The sequence below is a fragment of the Garra rufa genome, chromosome 12 (assembly GCF_049309525.1).
Source record: "Garra rufa chromosome 12, GarRuf1.0, whole genome shotgun sequence".
NCBI classification, from domain to species: domain Eukaryota; kingdom Metazoa; phylum Chordata; class Actinopteri; order Cypriniformes; family Cyprinidae; genus Garra; species Garra rufa.
Window position 1 is genome coordinate 31210076 of NC_133372.1, and position 22742 is coordinate 31232817.

General features: G+C 36.6%; 1 protein-coding gene across 1 annotated transcript; it reads right to left on the reverse strand.

Annotated features, from left to right (window-relative positions):
- Positions 1-14610: 14610 nt before the first annotated feature.
- ptger3 (prostaglandin E receptor 3 (subtype EP3)) lies at positions 14611-21997 on the reverse strand. Its single transcript, XM_073852491.1, has 2 exons — positions 21092-21997; positions 14611-19438 (listed from the first exon to the last, which is right to left on the reverse strand). The coding sequence occupies exons 1-2, from the start codon at positions 21941-21943 to the stop codon at positions 19082-19084; spliced, it is 1209 nt and encodes a 402-aa protein (XP_073708592.1). The 5' UTR covers positions 21944-21997; the 3' UTR covers positions 14611-19081.
- Between the last annotated feature and the right edge of the window lie 745 nt (positions 21998-22742).

Here is a 22742-nt window from a genome sequence, read left to right on the forward strand (position 1 = left end):
AAAAACTTACATACAGTTCCTGTAACTTGTGTTTATTGGTTCATTTTGTTTGTGAACTTACATACCAGAAAAACTAGGCAGAGTCTAGTTTTCAGAGCAATGATTTGCTGAATTCACACTATTCCAGTTGTAAATAGCACCTTTCAGTGGTTCTTGCAGCCTGACTGATCTGAAGAAGCTGCACTTGTGTCTCAGTAGTCTACATCTAATTGCTTGCAGGCCTCTCAGCAGCCTGGTATTAATTCTTTCTGACCCCCTGAGCCATTGATTCCACTCCATTTGTCCTTTTCCTTCTCATTAGTGTTACTTTCTAATTATGTAAGACTTACTGGCAACTGAAGGGCTTTTAGTCCCTCCAGAGAACCCTCCAACAAAACATGGGTTTAGCAAATGAGCTCTCAGGATGTCTGGGGAAGCATTGTAACACACAATACTGAATTATGGAGACTTGGCAAAAAATTATACACATGTGCGCACAGTTCAAATGCCGATCTACCACACAGCTGCAAGCTCTGACAGCAGGAGAGAGCTAGCCGCGAGGTCTGATTAACAAGGTCAGCCGAGGCGCCGCTATGGTTTGTGGGCCCCCTGAACATCATATATTGACTTGACCCTCTCAAATCGCATTTTGGGGTTGTACGTGCTCAAAAAAGACCTCACCTGTGTGGAGCAAGAAAGAAAAAATTAATTCTAAAGGTCTCTCCTGAATAAGCTCAGCTGGTCCCAATTTGAAATCTTGTACATACAAGCGGGATGATTTGCTGTTTGAGGAAAGCTATGGGCTAAAAGGTCTGCTCACTGGTCTGTTTTTAGTTTACTGCATTTTCTGTGTGCATGTTCTTTCACTATGCTAATCAAAAAGTAATAAAATCAATTTTTGATAGTCCTCTGTGGTCTGGCTATAGTGGAATGTGTGGTGAATTGAGACAGTTTTTACTTATGGTTTGTTTTAAATGAGTACATAGTACATGGGTCCAACTTAAATATGTGCATACAGTTGAGGTGTAAAGTTTGCACACACCTTGCAGAATCTGCAAAATGTTAGTAATTTTACCAAAATAAGTGAGGTCATTTATTTAGTACTGACCATGTATAAGATATTTCACAATAAAGATGTTGAATTAGTAGTTGAATTTGTAAAAATTAAAAAAAAATAAAAATAATAATTTGAAGATCCGGATAAATTATCCTTATTTTGTCTTCTAGAAAACATCTTCTGTAGCTTCTGAAGGGCAGCACTAAAATAAAAAAGCTTGATAATTATACAAAATAAGAAAAATGTACACATCTTTATTCTGTTCAAAAGTTTACACCCCTGGCGATGCACCCCTTAATGCATTGTTTTTCCTTCTGGAGCTTCAGTGAGCATTTGAACCTTCTGTAATAGTTGCATATGAGTCCCTCAGTTGTCCTCAGTGTGAAAAGATGGATCTCAAAATCATACAGTCATTGTTGGAAAGGGTTCAAATACACAAATATACTGAAGAAGGGCAGAATTCTGAATATTCTGAAGAACAGCAGGCAGTTTAATTGTTCAGGACAAACAAAGGGACTCATGAACAACTATCACAAAAAAAAAAAAAAAAAAAAAAAAACTATATGTGGACTATATGTAAACGTCTTTTATGTGAAATATCTTTTTCAGATCAGTACTAAATTAAAAATAACATGCATTTTGTTTGATCCATCTTATTTTGGTAAAACAATTAGCATTTTGCAGATTCTGCAAGGTGTATGTACACTTTTTACCTCAACTGTAAATTTCAGGATGTGGTTCATCCTTGGAAATAATCACTTAGAATCTAAAATTAACTGCTTTCAAAATATGGCTTTCCAAAAAAAGTTGTCTCTTGGATTAACTTGCCCCCATTGAGTGTTAAAGGGAGAGAGTAAATTGAGCCACTTGGGGTTAACTGTGCTATTGATTATACTGAAGAAAAACTGAACATTTTTACCTCAAGCTATATGAAAGGAAGAGACATTCAATAAAATATCATTCAACTGATCAGATTCGCCTTTACATAATTGTTCAGAGGCATGAGGCCTTGAACATAAAAATCACTTTGAACAGCAAAAAGCATTTTTTTTTTACTTAAATGTAGTTACCAGTTATTCAATGGGCCTCTCTGTGACTGTCAAAGGATGAGCAAAATAGATAACTCTACATATATTAGTGGTCACATGACATTTTTTTTTTGTTTAAGGTTGCCTAGAAACAAGGAGTGGCTCAACTTCCCGACAGGCCTTCTTCTTCGTCTTCCCTATTTGCTCAATGTGGAGACAGCATTTTTTTAGGGATTTATTAAGTCATCAGTATTACAATATTGTTGTAAGCATTCTTATTGAAATCTCACGTTTCACATTTTTTCACACAAAGGATTTTGTTGGCACTGAAGGTTCCTTTCTCTTTACCCAGCCTACACAGTAGAATATATTAAAATATAAAATAAAATCTACTGTACTCTATAATGAATATATAATGAATATGGAATCAGTTTGAAAATTATGGCAAACATATCTGGTACATATCAGCTGTCATCTCATCAACTGCAAAAGTTTATTGACTGCACTGAACTGAGTCTATTATTAGTAGTTATTGAAGAGTTAATTACTAGTTAATTACTACTTTGAAGAGTAAATAAAAAGTTAACAGAGTAAAGGTTGTTTTATGATCAAACTAAAAGACATATAGATGAGAAAGGAACCACCGCAGCAGTGACAAAGGCTTCATTTAGCCCACTGTTCTACAACCCATTGTTGTTTATTCGTTTTGACAGTCTATTCATGGTCTTTATTACTGACCAAAAAAATGGCAACATCCTCTTCTTTGGAAAAGTTGTCAGTCTGGCGGAAAAACAGTAATGTGACATTCAAGATGTCAACATTAGCCAGAAGGTGGCCAGGTCTTAAACAATTGGTGTTCCATTATTTTCCGACTCTAAAGTTTGCATGTGTTGATATCAGTGGCGGCTACTGGTCTGTCAAATAGGGGAAGCTCATTTTCGGTCTACATCATAAAATTGTCTATTTATTTAAAAGTAAATTCTGCCCTACGTTCCTTCTCAAGAAAATGGTCTGTGACCCTGTCGTACCAACTAGGCGTCTTTTCCAGTGACTTTTCGTGTGCAGTTTCATATGAATGAATGATCTAAAAAAATATTAAACTCTGTAAAAGTGAAACAAGGAATGTGGTGTATAATTGTGTGAAATGTATGATGAAAATCAAGCAATTTCGCCAAGCAAATATAAAGAAATAGGTTGCAGCAGTTTTTATTTCGACTGAACTTGAGAAATCCACGATGGGACTGAGCGCAGAGAGCGCGAACGAATAGCTTCAGCGATTCCTTATAGGACAAAATCGCTGTCAGTCAAAAGGAGATGCAATCTTTCGACAGACCCTCCAATCATCACGCAGAAGCTCAGCGTCCAGGCCAGCCCACTCCTCATTCACCCCCAGAGACGCTGAGCGTCCGTGGGCGGGACATAATCGCAGCGTTTATCCAATGACCGTCTAGTTTCAAAGCACTGAAAAAAAACGTTCAAAGCAGCCCCATTGAAGTCAATGGACGCTGGGCTTCAATGGGGAAATGCACTGTGACGCTACGGGAATGTATGAGAAGAAAATCAAGTCAGCCGACCTGCTATATCTAACTGATTCTGAACGAATTCGTCTTTGAGATGAACGTTTTCTAACGCATTTTTAGTCAATAAAATGTTAATACAATAGTACGTAATTTGACCATTAATTTTGTGACATTATAGGGGAAGCTGAGCTTCCCTTGCAGTCTTAAAGAAATCGCCACTGGTTGATATACGACAGGCGTATACTCCATCCTTCTTCTAGAAGTTCACCTTCTTGCAGAGTTTAGTTCCAATGCATATCAAACACCTGAACCTGCTTATCAATGTCATTGGACTGAGTCAATTGGAAACAAATGGCAGGAAAGTGGACCTGAAAGATTGAGTACTGACACACTGGCCATGGCTAGATCTGTTTCCTCTGGTGAATGTATACTTTTCTGCCAAGTGGAAACTTGTTATATGTAATTTGGAAAGAGGTGGAGTAAAAAGTTTAGTAAAATTCAAATACTGGCAAAACTGGCCTTTGTCTTACATAACGTTAAACACCACGTAGTTGGCGTAAAGATCAAAATGGGTGTGTGTGTCCATTTTATTACCCATCTCTGGATAGAAAACACCAAAGAAATTAGTGAAGTGAAAGTGAAATAAGTGAAATAACACAATTGTCTTTCGAACAAACATATTTCTATTTGAACATAGCAGTATGCACACAAAAAAAAAACATATTTGCCTAATCTTATAGTCGTCCTTGCACAATAAGTCAGAAATGTTTGCACCTTAAAAAATAAACACAACCTCTGAAACTTTCATCCGTCATAACACAATTTGGATTGGGTTCAATTTTCTGCATGGTTTTTGCATCCGTAACAATCATTTTAAGAAGTGTTTTGACAATTCTAAACCACTGTAACATTTTGTGTGTGACGAATTTTGGCAAATACGAAAAAACACATCCAATGCAGGAAGGACGCAAGGACATTAACTCAGAAATGTACAGCCATTCAGCAACAAGTCTAATCCTTTGAGTCCTTGTCTGTTGTCTGGAGGAAAATCTGTAGAGATTATTAATACAAACACAAACAGAAGCAGTCACACCTGCATGCAAGCTCACTAGAGAGCTGAGGCCCAGCATTACTCAGATGTGAAAAAAATTGAAACAAAAAAAAAAGACACTGGATTGGCACAACTTCACACAACTTGGCTTAAACACATTTCCTTGGCATCGTCCTAACCTTCCCCTCTGTTACAGCATCCAGAGATCAGCCGCCCGTGCTTACAATGCTTACCATGTGATGGGAAATTGAATAAATTGGTTAAGTAAAAAAGTCTGAACAACAGTGAAGGAATTTCATAGCTCTTTGCAGGTTTTATTATTCCCTTGACTAAAATTGAGGAGCCAGCAGCATTTTGCTTCAATGACTGGTTTTGATTTGTAATGTTACAACTTCTCATACTGGTAAATTTCCAGAATAAATTTACCAGTATTTTTGAAAAGGTCCTGTTTACATAGATAATTACCAGTAAAGACTGTATGTGAAAGGGGCCTCCACTCATTGGACGGTTGCCTAAAATATAAATATGCGGACGTATTGGCTATGTTCACACTGTCAGTTTTTTTTGGACGGACAACCACATTTACTTACAGGTGTGAGTCTCGAAATGTCCCGTTCACACTGCAACTTACAGTTTCGTCTCGAATACTGTCTGTATGAATGTGCAATGGGAGTCATGCCAGTCTTCCTTACAAGCCTAACAATAGTGACAGTGACTATAAAATATTAAAGATGGCAACGTCCATAGAACTGAAAGTCTTATCACTTTCTGACAAGACAATCCAATCGAGTCCAATCGAGCCTCGAGTTCAAATCTTCATTAACCGACAACACTTTTCATATTTGGGTGGAGAACGGAGCATTTCAGAACACTAAACTGACAGGAGCGGCTCCAGTGGAGAAAAATGGACTGAATCTAAAACTCTCAGATGACACACGGCTCGTATCTCCATCACTGTAAGTTACCGAAAACATGCAAGACACAGTAGATGCATTTGTGCAGCACAGCAGCGGCTCTGTCTCGCATTTTATGGTGGAGCAGCTTCTCAAATGAGAAAAATGTAGGGCAGTACTTGATTTTGTCCATTACAAATTAGACCATTGTTGCTGTTGGATTGATGTCATGCCACTTTCAGTTGTCTGAGCGATCTGTTATATTTGTCATGTACAGCAGCTTATTGTAACATGGGGTTTTGTTTTGTCTTGGGTTTTCATGTTCATGTTTTCATGTCTTTTATTTTTAAGTTTTGTCATGTTTCTTGTCCAGTCTTGCTTCCCTTTCCCTCATGTATTTCTGTCATTGGTTCCCTAGTTCCAGGTGTCATGTTCTCATTGGTTGTCTTAGTCATGTGCCCTGTTTTCATTGGTTGCTATGCTCTTGTTCCTTGTTTTCCATTGGTTAATTCTTTTCATGTGTCCCTCTTTGTTTAGTATAAGTAGGCCTTATATTTCAGTTGTTTCTGGTCGCGTATGTTGTAATGTTGTAAACCTTCTGTCTGGTGAATGTCTGTTCAAGTCAAGTCTGTTCAAGTCAAGTCACGTCTGTCAAATCAAGGTTATGTCAAGTCATTGTTTGGATTATGTTTGTTGTTTGGATTATGGATTCTCGTCAATGTAAATAAAACTGCACTTGGGTTCAACTACATCTCACTGCTCAGTGGACTCATTGTTACACTTGTACAGTGAAGAAATGGTGTATACGGAGAAAATTTACAATAACAAGTATTGAATTAAAGGTTAAATTATAAATTATAATTAAATTAATAAAGTAGAAAGCCTAAAATGGTATTTTCTTTAAAAATGTGCTTTTTGATTTATTATTATTTTTTTTTATAATGACTTTACTGCAAAAAGTATCTTTTATAACCTTGCAAAATCTACTGGCCACAATTGACCAATTGTGTATTTCAGAGAGTATTATACTCTGTAAAATAGCTGGCATTGTGTGATATAGGAACCAGCAGCAAGCAATTAAATTAAAGTGATGCATGGACTGTTCAAGGCTCAGCTGCATTGAATCTCGTGGCACGTGAGTCTAATGGCTTTATATTACTTTCATTACTCATGCTCAAACATTGTGGCACACATCTTTCAAGCTGTAATCAGACACACTATACTTGAATGCATGATGAAACATGTTATTTGTTTTCTGTTTTTCTTTTAAAATGACAAGTATTGCATTGCATGGAAATTGGAATGCCAAGCCAACCAGCATTTGAGCAGGCGAGAGGGTAATGATATTCCAAACCACTGTTATGAAGTCAGACAAACAGTAATGTGATTAGTTAGAGGTTTTATCCGTTAAATGGATGTCATGAAGGTGGGGAGAAAAGCAGCAATGGCTGATTTTGTCTGTGTGTATTCCCCACAAATAATATACAGAATGCACTTGCAAATAGACATATCTGCGTAAGCAAGTAAGTGAAAAGTAACTAATACAGACAGGGTTTGTGGCAAGAATCAATTAAGGATACATTTGTACTAAACACTGAATACATTTGAGTTTCACTAATAACTGTTTCTTTTTATCACCATCTGTTTAATGAATAGGCAAAAGCGCCAAAAAATATTCATGTTTAACTATCACACTAGCGTTGTTTAGTCTACTAAGTGTCAAATCTTGTGTAGTCATCGGAAACCATTTGAAAATAAGCTTTGCTGTGGAAAAGTTGCTCAGTAACCACAGAGAGCTTCACAGGATATGCTGTTGTATAACAGATTGTTTTGGCAATGCTCTGAAAAATAAGTCCACCTTTAAAATCTTAAATCAGAACCTCATGGTCTTTATGTACCCAATCTGCCAACATTTGTACCGCAAAGAGCAAAAGAAAATGGGATGAATATTACTTTAAAACTGTACTATTCAACTCTAAAAAGTGATTTGGGATTTTTGTTAATGGTATATTTCGACTCAATTAGACTAAATTTTCTGTATTCTACAAATATGTTACTGTCTTTGCAATACTTTCAGGATGTCCAGACTGTTGTTTCCTGAGGCTAAAAAGGTGGTTTTTAATCAGTGACCAATGATGTTACCATGACAATCGATGACACTGCAGTAAGTGTAATTGATGGATGCTGTGTTCTTAGGCTACCAAATAAGGAAAATATTGACTTTTTGTAAATTTAATCAGTCTTTCCTCTCACTAACTGCATGATGATGTCCACCACTTTTAAAATCATTTAATCATTTTACATTTTTGTTGCTTGGATTTCGCCATGATATACAGCAGTTCATGTCAAAAATGGGAAGCTAAACCATTGCTTTTTTAACATGGCAATCACTAATTTTAAAGGTTTAAAGGGATAGTTCACCCAAAAATTAAAATTTGATGTTTATCTGCTTACCCCCAGGGCATCCAAGATGTTGGTGACTTTGTTTCTTCAGCAGAACACAAAGATTTTTAACTAAAACCAGTGCAGTCTGCCAGCTATATATTGGCAGTGGATGGGCACCAGACCTTTAAAAGTAAAAAAAAAAAATGCACAGACAAATCCAAATTACACTCTGCGGCTCGTGACGATACATTGATGTCCTAAGACATGAAACGATCATTTTTTGTGAGAAACTGAACAGTATTTATATCATACCTTTGATACACAGCATTGTCCAACTGTCATGAGCACAAGTTTTTCATCCAGCTTGTTGCATGTGTACGCAAATGCTGGAAAGGGAAATCGGTGAAAAGTCAACAGTCCCGGATGAGTTTGCGCAAGCAAATTTAATCTTTTAGCTTTAAATCGGTTTGAACAATCAGGTTAAGCGCAAGTAATTACCGTTTTGAATAGCCACTATACACACAATCTCTGTGCACTGTGTAAACAATGAGTGTCCTATACACGCGACAGATCGCTTTCGGTGTTTGCGTATACTATGCCAGAGCGCGTACACACGTAACGAGCCAGATGATGAGCTTGTGCTCAGTTGGACGTGGTTGTGTATCAAGGTAAAAAATGATATAAATACTGTTCAGTTTCTCGCAAAAACCAATCGTTTCGTGTCTTAGGACATCAATTTATCGTCACGAGCCGCAGGGTGTAATTTGGATTTGACTGTGCATGTTTTTGTTTACCTTTAAAGGTCTGGTGCCCATCCACTGCCATTATATGGCTGGCAGACTGCAGTGGTTTTAGTTAAAAATCTTCGTCTGCTGAAGAGTCACCTACATCTTGGTTGCCCTGGGGGTAAGCAGATAAACACCAAATTTTAATTTTTGGGTGAACTATCCCTTTAAGGAGGCATTGTATATTGGAAAATATTGGATAAGAAAAAGAAACAGCAGCTAGACTAATTTATGACTAACAAGGTCAATATTATAAAATACAACATTAAAAAGTGTATAAATCACTGTTTTTTCTAAAGAAACATTGTTTAACAGCAACACCAGCAGGTAAAGTCAGAGTAAGAGACCGCATCTCTATCGCCTTCCCTTGGTTTTTTTAGATCATTGGGGAAAATCACGTGAGAGGAGGCAGCGCCTCCATCGCGATATGATTGGATATGACTAGTTGTGTTCGGCTGTGATTGGTTCATGCGATAAATCCCGCCTCTTGTGTGCACCCGCATTTCACGTTCGCAAATCAGCCTAAATTATAGTGATGGGAAGTCCGGATCATTTTACCGACTCAGATCTTTGAGTCTCGTTCAGCAAAATGAACAAATCTTTTTTCGAGTCATTTCGTTCATTTTACCAAAATATAAAAAAATACTTCCATAACACATGTACTGCTTGTACAAACGTTGATTACACTACAAACAAAACAAAACTATAATACTATTAGAAAAAGAAAAGTTTAATTCATTGTTCACCTGGGTCTTCAGTCTATGATTAGCTCCCTCACCTCTATCTGTAGGGGTTTGAGTCGTCCGTTCATCACGTGGCAGCCCCATACGCTTTACCTATGCTGCCTGAGCCGGAAACAGAATTGATTAGTTCATCTCTCGAGTCTTCTGGTTTGAGTCGTTCGTTCATCACGTGACAGCCCCATACGCTTTACCTACGCTGCCTGAGCCGGAAACAGAATTGATTAGTTCATCTCTCGAGTCTTCTGGTTTGAGTCGTCCGTTCATCACGTGACAGCCCCATACGCTTTACCTACGCTGCCTGAGCCGGAAACAGAATTGATTAGTTCATCTCTCGAGTCTTCTGGTTTGAGTCGTTCGTTCATCACGTGACAGCCCCATACGCTTTACCTATGCTGCCTGAGCCGGAAACAGAATTGATTAGTTCATCTCTCGAGTCTTCTGGTTTGAGTCGTTCGTTCATCACGTGACAGCCCCATACGCTTTACCTATGCTGCCTGAGCCGGAAACAAAATTGATTAGTTCATCTCTCAAGTCATCGGGTTTGAGTCGTTCGTTCATCACGTGACAGCCCCATACGCTTTACCTATGCTGCCTGAGCCGGAAACAGAATTGATTAGTTCATCTCTCGAGTCTTCGGGTTTGAGTCGTTCGTTCATAGTTGCGCAATTGCGCATGCGCGACTGAACGAATCACTCCCCGAGACGACTCGTTCTTCCCGAGTCACATTAAAGATTCGTTCAAAATGAACGAATCGTTCAAGAACGACCCATCACTACTAAATTAACAAAATAATGGCGGAATGGGAAGACTAATTACGAAAAGTAAGTACACACACACATCGATTTAACTTTGTTACGTCAAAATAAGACTTAAAATGGCATAAAAACATGATTTTGTGGGAGTCTTTAGTGTGGTGAAATTTAAAGAAAATCTCTGTCATTGACCAATACAGTATATACTGTGCTTTGATGACTGATGATCCAAAGAATTCAATATATTGTTTAAATTGTTACTGTCCTGAGTTATTTTCATAAATGGCAAATGCTTAAAAAGTACTTGATGAGATTCATACATGGCTTTAATGAATAGAACATTGATTACATTGGTAAAGTAAAAATATAAAATAGAATTGTTTTCTTTTTCTTATAGTGTAAGTACTGTTTATTTAACTAAGAGAGAGAGAAGCTGATGGAATTAAGGCAAAAAGAAATTGCAAATTGCACACAACATAATTAACTTATCATTGCAATTCCTGATTATAGTTAACAACAACCTGCATACTATGCTCCTCTACTTGTACATTCTACTTGTTAATAGCGCCTGTAAATTAGTAAAATTAGTGCACTTATAACTTATAAATTATACCTATATCCTGCACTTGCTGCTTATTGCACTCCTGGTTAGACCTAAACTGCATTTCGTTGCCTTGTACTTGTACATGTGTAATGACAATAAAGTTGAATCTAATCTATCTAATTTAAATCTAATTTATAGAATGTAATTATAAAACTGACTACAGTAGATAAATACTTGGAGAACTTTTGTATAAACAAATATTTGTACAGTCCCCATGGCAACAGACTCAACCTCTTAACAGTTTTTAATGGACAAAAAGCTCATGAGGACAGAATATTAAAGACTCGGGTATACTGGGAAACTTGGGTGATAATGGACAAGGCAACCTCAGAGAATGTTGCAAAACAATATTACTCAGACGAGGCAACATAATCAAATAATCAAGATTAGCATCTAAAGATAACATTTGCAGACTCACCACTTGAAAAATAATGAACACATTAAGGAAAATTCAATATCAGAAGAAATATGAATGTATGCTGATTGACCTATAATGAAAAGTGTATTTTTTTATTTGAAAATCTCATTACAACTCTCAATACTTTAATATGTAAATTGAAGAATCTTAGATTTTTTTTATATTAATGTCTGGCAGACATCTTGGTACATGTACAGCTGCAGAAAGCCAGACTGCCAGAGGGCCATTATCCACATTAGCTGGTTGTGCAGTATGTTGGATCTTCACTATAGCCACTAATGGATTGAACGGCCTCTTTGGTCTGTTATCTTGTAATGCAGTCACTATTTTTGTTCCAGCTTCTAAAGGATCACACGAAGTGCCTGATACCTGTAGAGATGTATCTCTCTGCATTAAGTTAAAAAGACAAAATAACATTTCAAAAAGCATTCAGCAATGAGAATCTTATACTACATAGAGTATTTCAGCTACACTGCTTTTAGAGACTAGATTATAGTAATTACTCAAATTATAGTATTATTAATGAAAGCAACTCATGAGACCTCTTTAATCTCATTACATCTCATTTAATTTTAGATTGCAGTGAACAAATTAAACAATTGCTAATTGACTGGTAGATGACCAGAGGGCATGTTGTCTTGTGTTTTTCAATTACAGAAGCATTGCCAAACTCATTAACACTCAGACAAAAGACAACAATTATGATTACAAAGCTGATCAGAATTCTGTAATTAATGGAAAATGCTTTCGGCACATCAAATGTAAACAGAAAAAAAAAAAAAACAGAGAGAGAACAAAGCATAAATAAATAATACATAAATATCTGTGCCTGCAGAGATGTGTGAACTTTTGGGTCACAACACAAAAAAGGTTAGCACTTGCAATACGTTCTCACATAAATAGTGGTCATGACATGATCTAAAAGTCTGATTGTGAACCTCTGGGAACAAAATGTCAAGGAGCTGTTTGACCCCGTTAACTCCACCAATAGACTTCAATCCAGTTTCAAGCAAGAGATCTGACTAAGTGCTTGTTTTATTAGTAATTAAAAGCAATAGTTCATCCAGATAAGACAATTCTGTCATTATTTACACTCCCTCATGTCTTTGAAACCCACATGGGTTTCTTTCTTGTGTGAAACAGAGACGGAATTATCTAGCAGAATTGCAAGAAAGACATGAGGGTGAGAAAATGATGACAGAAATGTTCAGTTTTGGTTTTTTAAATAAACTGAGAGCTGCATTTTTAAAAGGTTCACTTCTTTTCCCCCCTTTTCCGTTTACTCTTGTCTTGTTTTTAAAGCAATAACTCATTCTTTGTGAATTGTTCCTATAAGGCCCTGTTTACACTATCCTCGTCTACACTGGCGATTTTATTGAATTTCAGAAACTATCTTCGTCTACACTACACAACCGTAAACACATGTCACATGACCATTCAAGCTGCATACATCAAGTGTAAACATAGCCTAAGGCCCAGTTAACACTAGTGCGAAACCGATCCTCGTCTACACAGACCTTTTCACTGCATTTCAGAAACGATCTTTGTCTACACTACAAAAATGAAAACTCATGTCACGTGAACATTCAGGCTTCATACTTCATCAAGGATGTCTTATTTAAGAGAAGTAAATGTAATAAAATAGACTATTATTCCTTGGGGTGTAAGTCTCCGTCAAAAGTAATGCATTTTAAAATTAAAACGCACTAGTGTAAATGTACCCTTAGGCCCTGTTTACACTTGTGCCTTTTCGTTTTAAACCGACGTTTTAAAATAAAATGATCCTTGTCTACACAAACGTTTTCAGTGCATTTCAGGAACAATCTCTGTTAACACTACTCAAATGAAAACGCATGTCACGTGAACATTCAGGCTGTATAAGTCATCATAGTATTTTTTTTTACTTTTTCAAAAGTCTCTGTTTTGGTCCGTTTATACTGAAACGCAACCCCGGGTCTGCAGAGTTTTCGAAAGGCTCCTTTTTAGAGGGTCGAAAACACTGGAGAAGTGTAAACAACAGGTGCAACCGTAGCAAAAGTTACGCATTTTAAAACGAAAACGCACTAGATTAAACATAGCCTGAGGCCCTGTTTACTAGTGCATTTTCGTTTTTAACCCGAATAAAACAATCCTCGTCTACACTGACGTTTTCACTGCGTTTCAGAAACAATCTTAGTCTACACTTCACAAACGAAAGTCACGTGAATATTCAGGCTTCATCGTGTCATCAAGGATGTCTTACTTAAGAGAAGTAACCATAATAAAATTGACTATTATTCCTTGGGGGGTAAATTACTGTAATTTCTTTTTTTATTATTTATACTTTTTCAAAAGTCTCCATCTTTGGTTTCGAACGCAACCCTGGAGTTTTTAAACTAAAAACGGGTCTGCAGTGTTTTCAAAAGTCTCCATTTTCAAGAGTAGTGTAAACAACAGGCGTAACCGTAGCAAAAGTTATGCGTTTTATAATGAAAACGATCCTTGTATACACTGGCGTTTTCATTGCGTTTCAGAAACGAACTCCATTTAGACTACACAACCGAAAAAGCATGTCACATGATCATTCCCTGATAGGACGCGTACATCTCTGAGATATCTATTTCACGTCTGCATTTACATCTGGAAGAGGTATTTTTTTTTGAGTGTTTGCTCATCTGCAATACATCTATAGGACATTTCTCTTCAGATGGCAAATAGACGTCTGTTAGATATCTTTAAGATGTTTATGATGTAAAATGTATGTAAAACTGACATCTTACAGACGTCTGTCAGATGTTTGGACACAGCAAATGCTTTCCAGATCAAGTAATCTTTAACAGACATCTTGCAGACGTACGCGTGCAAGATGTAATAATTGACTGTTACTCCTTGGGGCGTAAAAATTCCATTATTTTCTATTTTTTTGCCTAGCAATTTAACATTTATTTTTCTTAAATGAGCATCTGAAATTAGATGCAACAAATGAGCACTAATACCTATACTAGTGCGTTTTCATTTTAAAACACATAAATCCAGATACATATGAAAACTAAGTATTTGTTTAAAAAAATCTTCAGTGTTTTCCAAAAGTTTCTCATCCACACTGAAACGCTGAATCGTTAAATTCACCTTACTGCACATTCATACATACTGCATGCAAAACCTCATAAAATCTCACTGAGATGATGCAGACTAAACAAAGTTTTCCTTGACAGTTTCCTTGAGTCTCAGTGTGAACGGAAGGTCAAAAGATGCGTTTTCAAACGGAAATATATTAGTGTGGACATGTCCTGAAACACAACCCCAGAGTTTTTAAACTAAAAGGAGGTCGAAAGTCTCCATTTTCGAGGGACGAAAATGCCATAGTGTAAATGTAGCAAAAGACATGCGAATCAACTCTGATGAAATCAACTCAATCTGATTACTTTATTTTTTATTTTCTCTCTCACTTTTTACATATATCAATAGGGACTGCGTTTTTCAGTGTTACTGATTGGAAATGAGAAAGCTGTCTCCCTTTTAGCCAAATAACAACTATGATTTTTCATGTATCCACTAACAATCAGTGACTGGTTATGTTCTAGCTATAAAGAGAACACATAATTTGAACAATTTCCTGAACAAAACAGTAAATTGAAATAATTCCTCAGTAATACAACTGATGGAAAATGTGGCGACCATTTCAAACCACTTGTGCAAAATGTGGATGGGGGCGCTTAGAGAAGCACTTTGGTATACCCCAACCCCCTACCATATTAAATTATCATAATGACATGAAACACAGTCCATCCCGGTGAACGGAAAACACAAGCAGCACAGAATCAAATAATGATACACTTTAGAAGCACCATTACAAGGCAAGCGCATCAGAGCAGTTAGTCGACATGTCAAACAGTTGCAAGCATATGCAAACATTTCTTATCAAAAACACACAAGCAGCGCCACGACCATCTGTTGATACAAGCTTAATGACAGCTCTAGCTGTGAACGGAGTCCCAGAGCTGTACACGTTGTCTTACACCATAAATAAATGTAAAACTCGAAATACATTCATGAAACCCTGTTGTTAGTAATGCAGACTTGCCACACTTCGTGGCATCCGTAATTTGGCATCTGGCATTAGGACATTCACAGGTGGGTTGTGATCGAAAATGATTTGCTGGTGGCTTAACATGCAAACATCACCTGGCAGCTCTTATTGCCTGTACATATATTACGAATTATGTTTATGATTACAGATTGACTTACACCACTTACAGTGGCCAAAAGACATACTGACACTTAATTACACATAAAAATATATATGAAAGTCTTTGCATAAAATAATACAATAACAAGAAAGAATCAATTCCAAACTCATACATTGTACATTTCCCCCGTCTGTACATAGCAGCAGCAGTTTGGAAAATGGATAAAGGGATGTGTTTTTTTTTTTTTTTTTTTGCAGAAGAGTGACCAGAGCTTCAAAAGGTACTCACAAGCAACATGAAAGTAGACCATACAATGTTTGCATTAATTATATATTTACTCTGAAGCCATACATAGCTTTGTATGATGAGCAGATGTGCTTTTTTTACTTTTATGGTGCTTTTACTGGAACCTTAGAAGCTCTCCCTCAAAAATAAAGCCAAATGGGAGTAAATGATGAGAGAATAAAATATTGAATAAACTTTCGATATGAAAGAAACTCTCTGAACAGTATTAGTGTAGACTGTATCACTGTAGACTATATATAAATCACCGAAAGCACTGAATGGTTACAAGCCAATGTTCTTTATCAGTTCAATGCACCGTTGAGCTGACAGTAGACCTGCTTTTGTACTCACAGATACACTGGAACTTTTAATTTGCCAATGAAATATGCAGTCATTCTATTTTCCATTGCCCTATTCAGCAGCTACCCAAGCGGGCAACAACAAGTTAAGCACGACTTGGCATCTGACAGTGCAGCCTGAGCCACATTCATTTCACTATTAATTAAGTCCCATGTCAGTTTCATTAATTTTACTCTAATCACTGCCTGAAAGCATATGTCAAATGTTAAATCCCACTAACAACTACGCAATAAGAAGTCACAGTATTCTCTGATGTTTATTGGTGGAAACAGAAAACTAGCAATTTCTCATTCGCTTATGCAATCTTCTAAATGTATTTACTGGTCACGGCGCCTTTTCACATCCACCGATTTCATAGAGCTCTGACCTCTAGGAAAATACATTACAATGCCTCTCCCTTTTTTCCAAGATGCTGCCTTTGCATCTTCCTCACTCATTTTCTTTTAATCGGCAGGGTGTAAAATCATTGGCGCAAACATTTTCAGTGTCATGGGGATTTAAGCTGGTTTGCAAGTGTTTGAAACACAAAGACAGTGCTTTATATTATATATTATTATTTTCCTATAACAAATTACTGATCGTAATTATTCTTTAAATAAAATAAAAGCTTGAAGAGAGTACACCAAAAATGTTGTTCCAAACCCGTAAGACCTTTGTTCATTTTCGAAACACAAATGAAGATGTTTTTTATGAAATCCGAGAGCTCTTTGACTATTTTGTCAATGTTCTTGGTACCTTTCTGGACCTTGGACGTGGTAGGACTTTTTCTGTCTATGGAGAGTCGGTGACCTCTTGGATTTCATCAAAAATATCTTCATTTGTGTTCTGAAGACGAACAAAGGTCTTAAGGGTTTGGAACGACATGAGGTGAGTAATTAAAGAATTTAGGATTTCTCTTCATATAATGGACTTCTATGGTGCCTGCAAGTTTGAACTTCCAAAATGCAGTTTAAATGCAGCTTCAAAGGGCTCTAAATGATCCCAGCCAAGGAAGAAGGGTCGTATCTAGTGAAACAATCTGTTATTTTCTTAAAATAATTTTATATATATATATATATATATAATTTTAACCTCAAATGCTCTTCTTATCTAGCTCTGCGTATTCCGGTTCAAGACAGTTAGGGTAGGTCGAAAAACTCCTATCTCATGTTCTCCTCAAACTTCAAAATTGTCCTACATCACTACAGAAGTACCAGCCCAGTGTTTACAGATTGAACATGCAGAGATGATCAAACGTCTTTTACAAAAAAAAAGAAAAGAAAAAAGGGTAAAACAGTGATGTAGGATGATTTTGAAGTTGAAAAAGAAAATGAGATGGGAGTTTTTAGACATACCCTAACTGTCATAAACCAGAATACAGGATTGCGGTTAAAAAGTGTATAAATTGTAATTTTATTTTTTTAGAAAATAACAGATCGTTTGGATAGAATGGCCTTCTTCCTCGGATGGGATCATTTAGAGCCTGTTGAAGCTGCACTAAAACTGCATTTTGGAAGTTCAAACTCGTGGGCACCACTGAAGTCCATTATATGAAGAGAAATTGTAAAATGTTTTCCTCAAAAAACACAATTTCTTTACGACTGAAAAAAGAAAGATGAATATCTCGAATGACAAGCGGGTGAGTAAATTATCTGTAAATTTTTGTTCTGGAAATGAACTTCTCCTTTAATTACAGAATTTAATATATATAACCTGCTGTTTAGCATAAATGATGATCCATGGGTCCACTCTATAACAATGCACCGTGCAAAAATATAATATGCTAAGATCATGTTCAGTCACACTCGGTAAGACGCATAATTACAGATGTGAAACTCAAGTGCCCAATTAGAAGAACAGCTTCAATCATCCTTGTCAATAATTTATGTATGTTCAATTAAAAACCAACAAACAAAAATTAATGCATGCAGTGTTGTCATCCAAGAATGATATAAAACAGCTGCACCAGTTGTATAGCTCATTAAATATTTCTCATTAAATGTTACATAATTTAGCACTAAAAGAATGCAAAATAAGAACAAAGCAAAGCTTTAATAGCCGCCTGACAACAACTGGTATAAAAAAAGCATATTTTCATAAGTGCCTAATCATCATCTGTTGAAACTGCCTTCCATTTGAATTTTAAAGTCTTTTTAGTTTATGACGCCAATTGGTATGATCAAGAATATTGCACATAAAAAGATGCAGCACTTTGAATTACTCGGTGAGTCAAAAAATTGGCTGTTAAAATGAACACTCTGAATGGACTGTCTCAAGGCCAGAAAGTATCTCGCTAAACTATTGAATTAGTTCCCACTTTTACATTTACTTCAGGAATCCAAATGAAAAACTCAAGCATGGAATTCAATTAAATGTGCCCACGGTTGCGGTTATCAGCATAAAAAAGAGCTCTGTTGGCTTGGCATTGAGAAATGCACACAATAAGACTAAACAGAAGTTAAGAGTTTAAGAGAGAAGGTTTTAAAATGAGCCATCAGGAATTTTGAGGAAAGTATTTGAGACCATTCAGTGCTTTACTGCACAAAAAACATGTTACATAACAAACCATAAATTAGCATCAAGAAATATTCCTTCATATTTTTTCTTGGAGTTGGCAGGTGAATAAAAGAATTTGCTATGTAGTACCAACACTGAATGTAGTTTAAAATAATCAGTCTCCATGGGAGCTGTTATGATTTCGCTTTTGTTTATCCAAATTCAAATTGAAAATATTGCTGTTGTATATGCAGGATTCCCACATCTTTTGAACAATTCGTTTCCATTTGAAACTGCGTGATATTTTTAAATTATTCCATGACATGGGGAAAACCTGCATATGTTGCCATTTTGTTTCATTTCAAAGGTTGATGAGCAACCATGAACAAATTTCTTTGAGTGTGTTGACCGTGACAGCAACACAAGAGTGAGGTGTTTGCGTGGTAGCATGCTGAATCACCCTACATCAATACAATCCACAAATACATCTGGAAAATTTCCAGCTCGTTATTTTTCTGACCGTCGGTGACTATACCCTCATTTTGGAAAATTACTCCATTTTTGTACCACTCTCAAGTCACTGTTCCTCATTTCCCCCATTCAAATTACTGTTCTCCATGTTTAGGGACTGTTTGTGAACATTGCCACTCTGAATGGCCTTTTTATTTAGGGCGGCTAGAGGATACTGAGTTTCCTTTTGCGTGTCCAGCGAGCACTTGGATACTGCGCTGGCCACCTGGCAGAACTTTCTTAGGAGAATCTCTCTAAGGAGCAGGTAAACCCACGGATCTAGAATCTGATTGAGTGAGGCCAGACGTATGGCTGTGAGAAAGAAGTTGCAGTCCATCTGTAAGTCCTGGGGTGAGAGAGATACAGCAGCAGAATTGCACTGATGGGAGGATGTGTGGGTAGAGATCATCTTCAACATAAGGACCTGCAGAATGAGAGGAGACACACCACAATGGCACAATGAAAAATTGTATATGCATGTGCTTAAAGACTGCTCAGCAGATTTCTGTTGGATTCTAAATGGTAGTTTATCACAAATTTTACACCTCTTCAGGTTTATTTTTTTAAATATTCTGGGCAATTTACCAGTAAATAATCTACCAGTAAATGTTCCATGCAATGAAATATTATTAAAAAATATATAAATAATTTAATAAATTGACATCAATTTAGGATACACTACCAGTCTGATGTTTTTGAACAGTAAGATTTTTTATTTTTAAAGAAGTCTCTTCTGCTCACCAACTCTGCATTTATTTGATCCAAAGTACAGCAAAACAGTACAATTTTGAAATATTTTTACGATTTAAAATACCTGTGTTGTAGTTGAATATATTTTAACATTTAAATTATTTATGTGATTTCAAAGCTGAATTTACTCCAGCATCATTACTCCAGTCACACAATGCTTCAGAAATTATTCTAACATTCAGATTTTCTGCTCAGAAAACATTTCCTATTATTATTTTGAAAAAAGCTGAGTAGACGGTTTTCAAGTTTCTTTGATCATTAGAAAGTCCAGAAGAACTAGAAATCCCTTGTAACATTATAAATATCTTTATCATCACTTTTGATTAATTTAAAGCATCCTTGCTTAATAGAAGTATTAAATTCTTTCCCCCAAAAAATACTGACTCCAAGCTTTTTAGAGACAGTGTATAATGTTACAAAAGCATTTAATTTCACATAAATACAGATTTTTGATCTTTCTATTCATCAATGAATCCTGAACAAAATGTACTCAACTGTTTTAAAGATTGAGAATAATAATAATAAATGTTTCTTGAACAGGGAATTTATTTTATTTTAAAATTACATTTTAAAATATATTCAAATAGAAAACATTTTAAATAGTAAAATATTTCAAAATGGTACTGATTTTGCTGTACCTTGGATCAAATAAAGCAAGCTTGGTGAGCAGAAGAGACTTCTTCTGTTTAAAAACATTAAAAATCTTAATGTAAAAAACTTTTGACTGGTAGTGTATGTATTGATTAAAATTAAATATTTAATTGTGTAGTAATGTATTTCCTCTATTTTTACATTTAGATTACCTTTGTCATCATCTAACACCTAATACTGAAAAACAAAAACTGAAAAACACTGAAAATGTAATAACTCTTCAATTTGATCTTTAGCAGATCTCAAAATGATTTTCCATTTTTCATACATTTTATTTTTTGGGTCTTATTTTTTTTCTTATTTATTTAGACAAAATTGTATAGAAATGTCTGCCATTTATAATTAACACTTACAACATCATAAACAGTTTTAACCAATTCCGCAAAATTCCGCTTATTTTTTTAACTCCCACAGTCAGAAAGTATTTGCATATTCCATGTGGGCCTAGCTATTAAATGGCGCAACTGGGAAGAAATGACATTTCTGCAGAATGTCAAATAATACCCTGCATTGACAAAAGAGTCTTCTGGATAAAGCCTAGGGAAAAATTCCAGTGTAAAGTAAAGTGAAAATATAACAAGTAGTGGCCCTCCAACATGTTCAGCAATGGCACCACGCATGCTTTCATCTGATAACTACAGTAAATGTTTCTGGCAAAAGCTGATATGATACATACCAGTAGAGGTGACCAGCATGTCAACAGCACACACATAATGCCCATCAACTGAATAACAGTCTCTGTTGTTAACCTCTCCCATTGCTTGGATGACTGGGTCGAGGATGCTTTCGTTTTGCAACGTGTAACCAAAGCACGGATGGTCACAACGTTACACGACAACGTGACCAGCAAAGAAAATATCCCCAATGCCGCAAAGGTGGTGGCAAAAAACGTATTTCCCGTTACGTTCTTATCACCTGTACTTATAAAGCACCAAGTGCCTGGCCACTGCAAAGTGTACTTTCCAACCCCAGCAATGGGCAATAAGGCAAACAGCAAAACCAGGCACCAGATGATGACCAGAACCTGCTTGGTCACGTTGGTTTTCATGTAATGCGAGTACCAGTGAGGAGCAGTGATAGCCAAGGCCCTCTCAATAGCCATGGCACTGGCTAAAAACAGAGGACACAAGCCAAAAGTAGTCATGCACACCCCAAAGAAAGCGCACAGAGTTCCGGAAGGGTCCACGCGTTTCCATTTCAAATCTGCTCTGTAGACAGAAATGACTATTGGACTTGTGAGCAACTGGCCGAAAAGATCAGTCAACGCCAACGAGCCGATGCAAAGCAAAAACGACTTCTTCCGTTTGTTTTCCTTTTTTCTGTAAGCATTGTAAACTAGCAGCATCGCCAAAGAGTTTCCGACCATTCCAGTGACCATCATAGTGATGGGAAAAAACACGGACACAGAGCCACAGCTGGCGCTCTTGCCCGGGCTGTCCTGTAAAGATCTGGAGAGGTTGGACTCCCACATCATGGTTCCAGCAGTCAGGTTTTGAAGACTGCTTGAAGACTGACATTTAGATGTCATCCTTTTTCAGGGAGAGTGTTCATGTCCACAGCAGCCCTTTGAAACAGGTGGAGTCCTCAGTGAAGTCCGCTCACTTTGTGCGCTCGGCTGTCCGAGAGCGCGCTATAAACATAGAGGCGGGACCCTTATGGAAATGTAAAAGACGCTCAGAAGGACAAAAGTGTGACAAAATAGTGCAGGATACACAAGGAATATCTTCTACGCAAAGGGAAATCATATTTATATGTAGAAAGATAAATAAATGTGGCATTCAGGTTTTTTTTCCTCGCTGTTCGGTGCGGCTCACAAAATTTTAAATATTACCTTCATCCTCAAGCTGAGAGAAAACATTCGCTTCTGTATGACACGCTTGTGACCAAATGTAGTTATAAGCAATAGTGTAGCAGCAGTGTGAAATAGCTACAGCCTGCGATAACTTTCAGCAGCAGTAGCCTACATTTAATTTTTTTTTTTAGATGTTTAGGATTAACAAAACTATCGCTGAACGTTTTAACCAAAGCACTGATGATTGCAGTAATATGCACATTTCCAAAGAAGAGATAAATTACGGTTAATGTTTTATTCGATGATAATCCTCCATAGCACCAGCTCACAAATGGTTTTGAACGCAACAAGTGCCACCTAGCGCACGACAAACGATCTTTTCAAAACGTTTTCAGTGTCTGAGGTGTATTTTTGTCCATCAGCAAGGTCAGGAAATCATACACGAATAATAAATATTCTAGAAAGCAGAGAAGTAAAGCAGCAAATGTATAATTTCAGAAACATCACTAGAATCCCCACAAGTAGGGGAGACCAG

Bases quoted from the DNA above. Each gene is read 5' to 3' on its own strand.
- ptger3 (XM_073852491.1), bottom strand. From the start codon at position 21,943: ATGACATCTAAATGTCAGTCTTCAAGCAGTCTTCAAAACCTGACTGCT. The intron at 19,439-21,091 runs GTATGTATCATA...CTCATTCTGCAG, and splicing joins CATGCTGGTCACCTCTACTG to GTCCTTATGTTGAAGATGAT.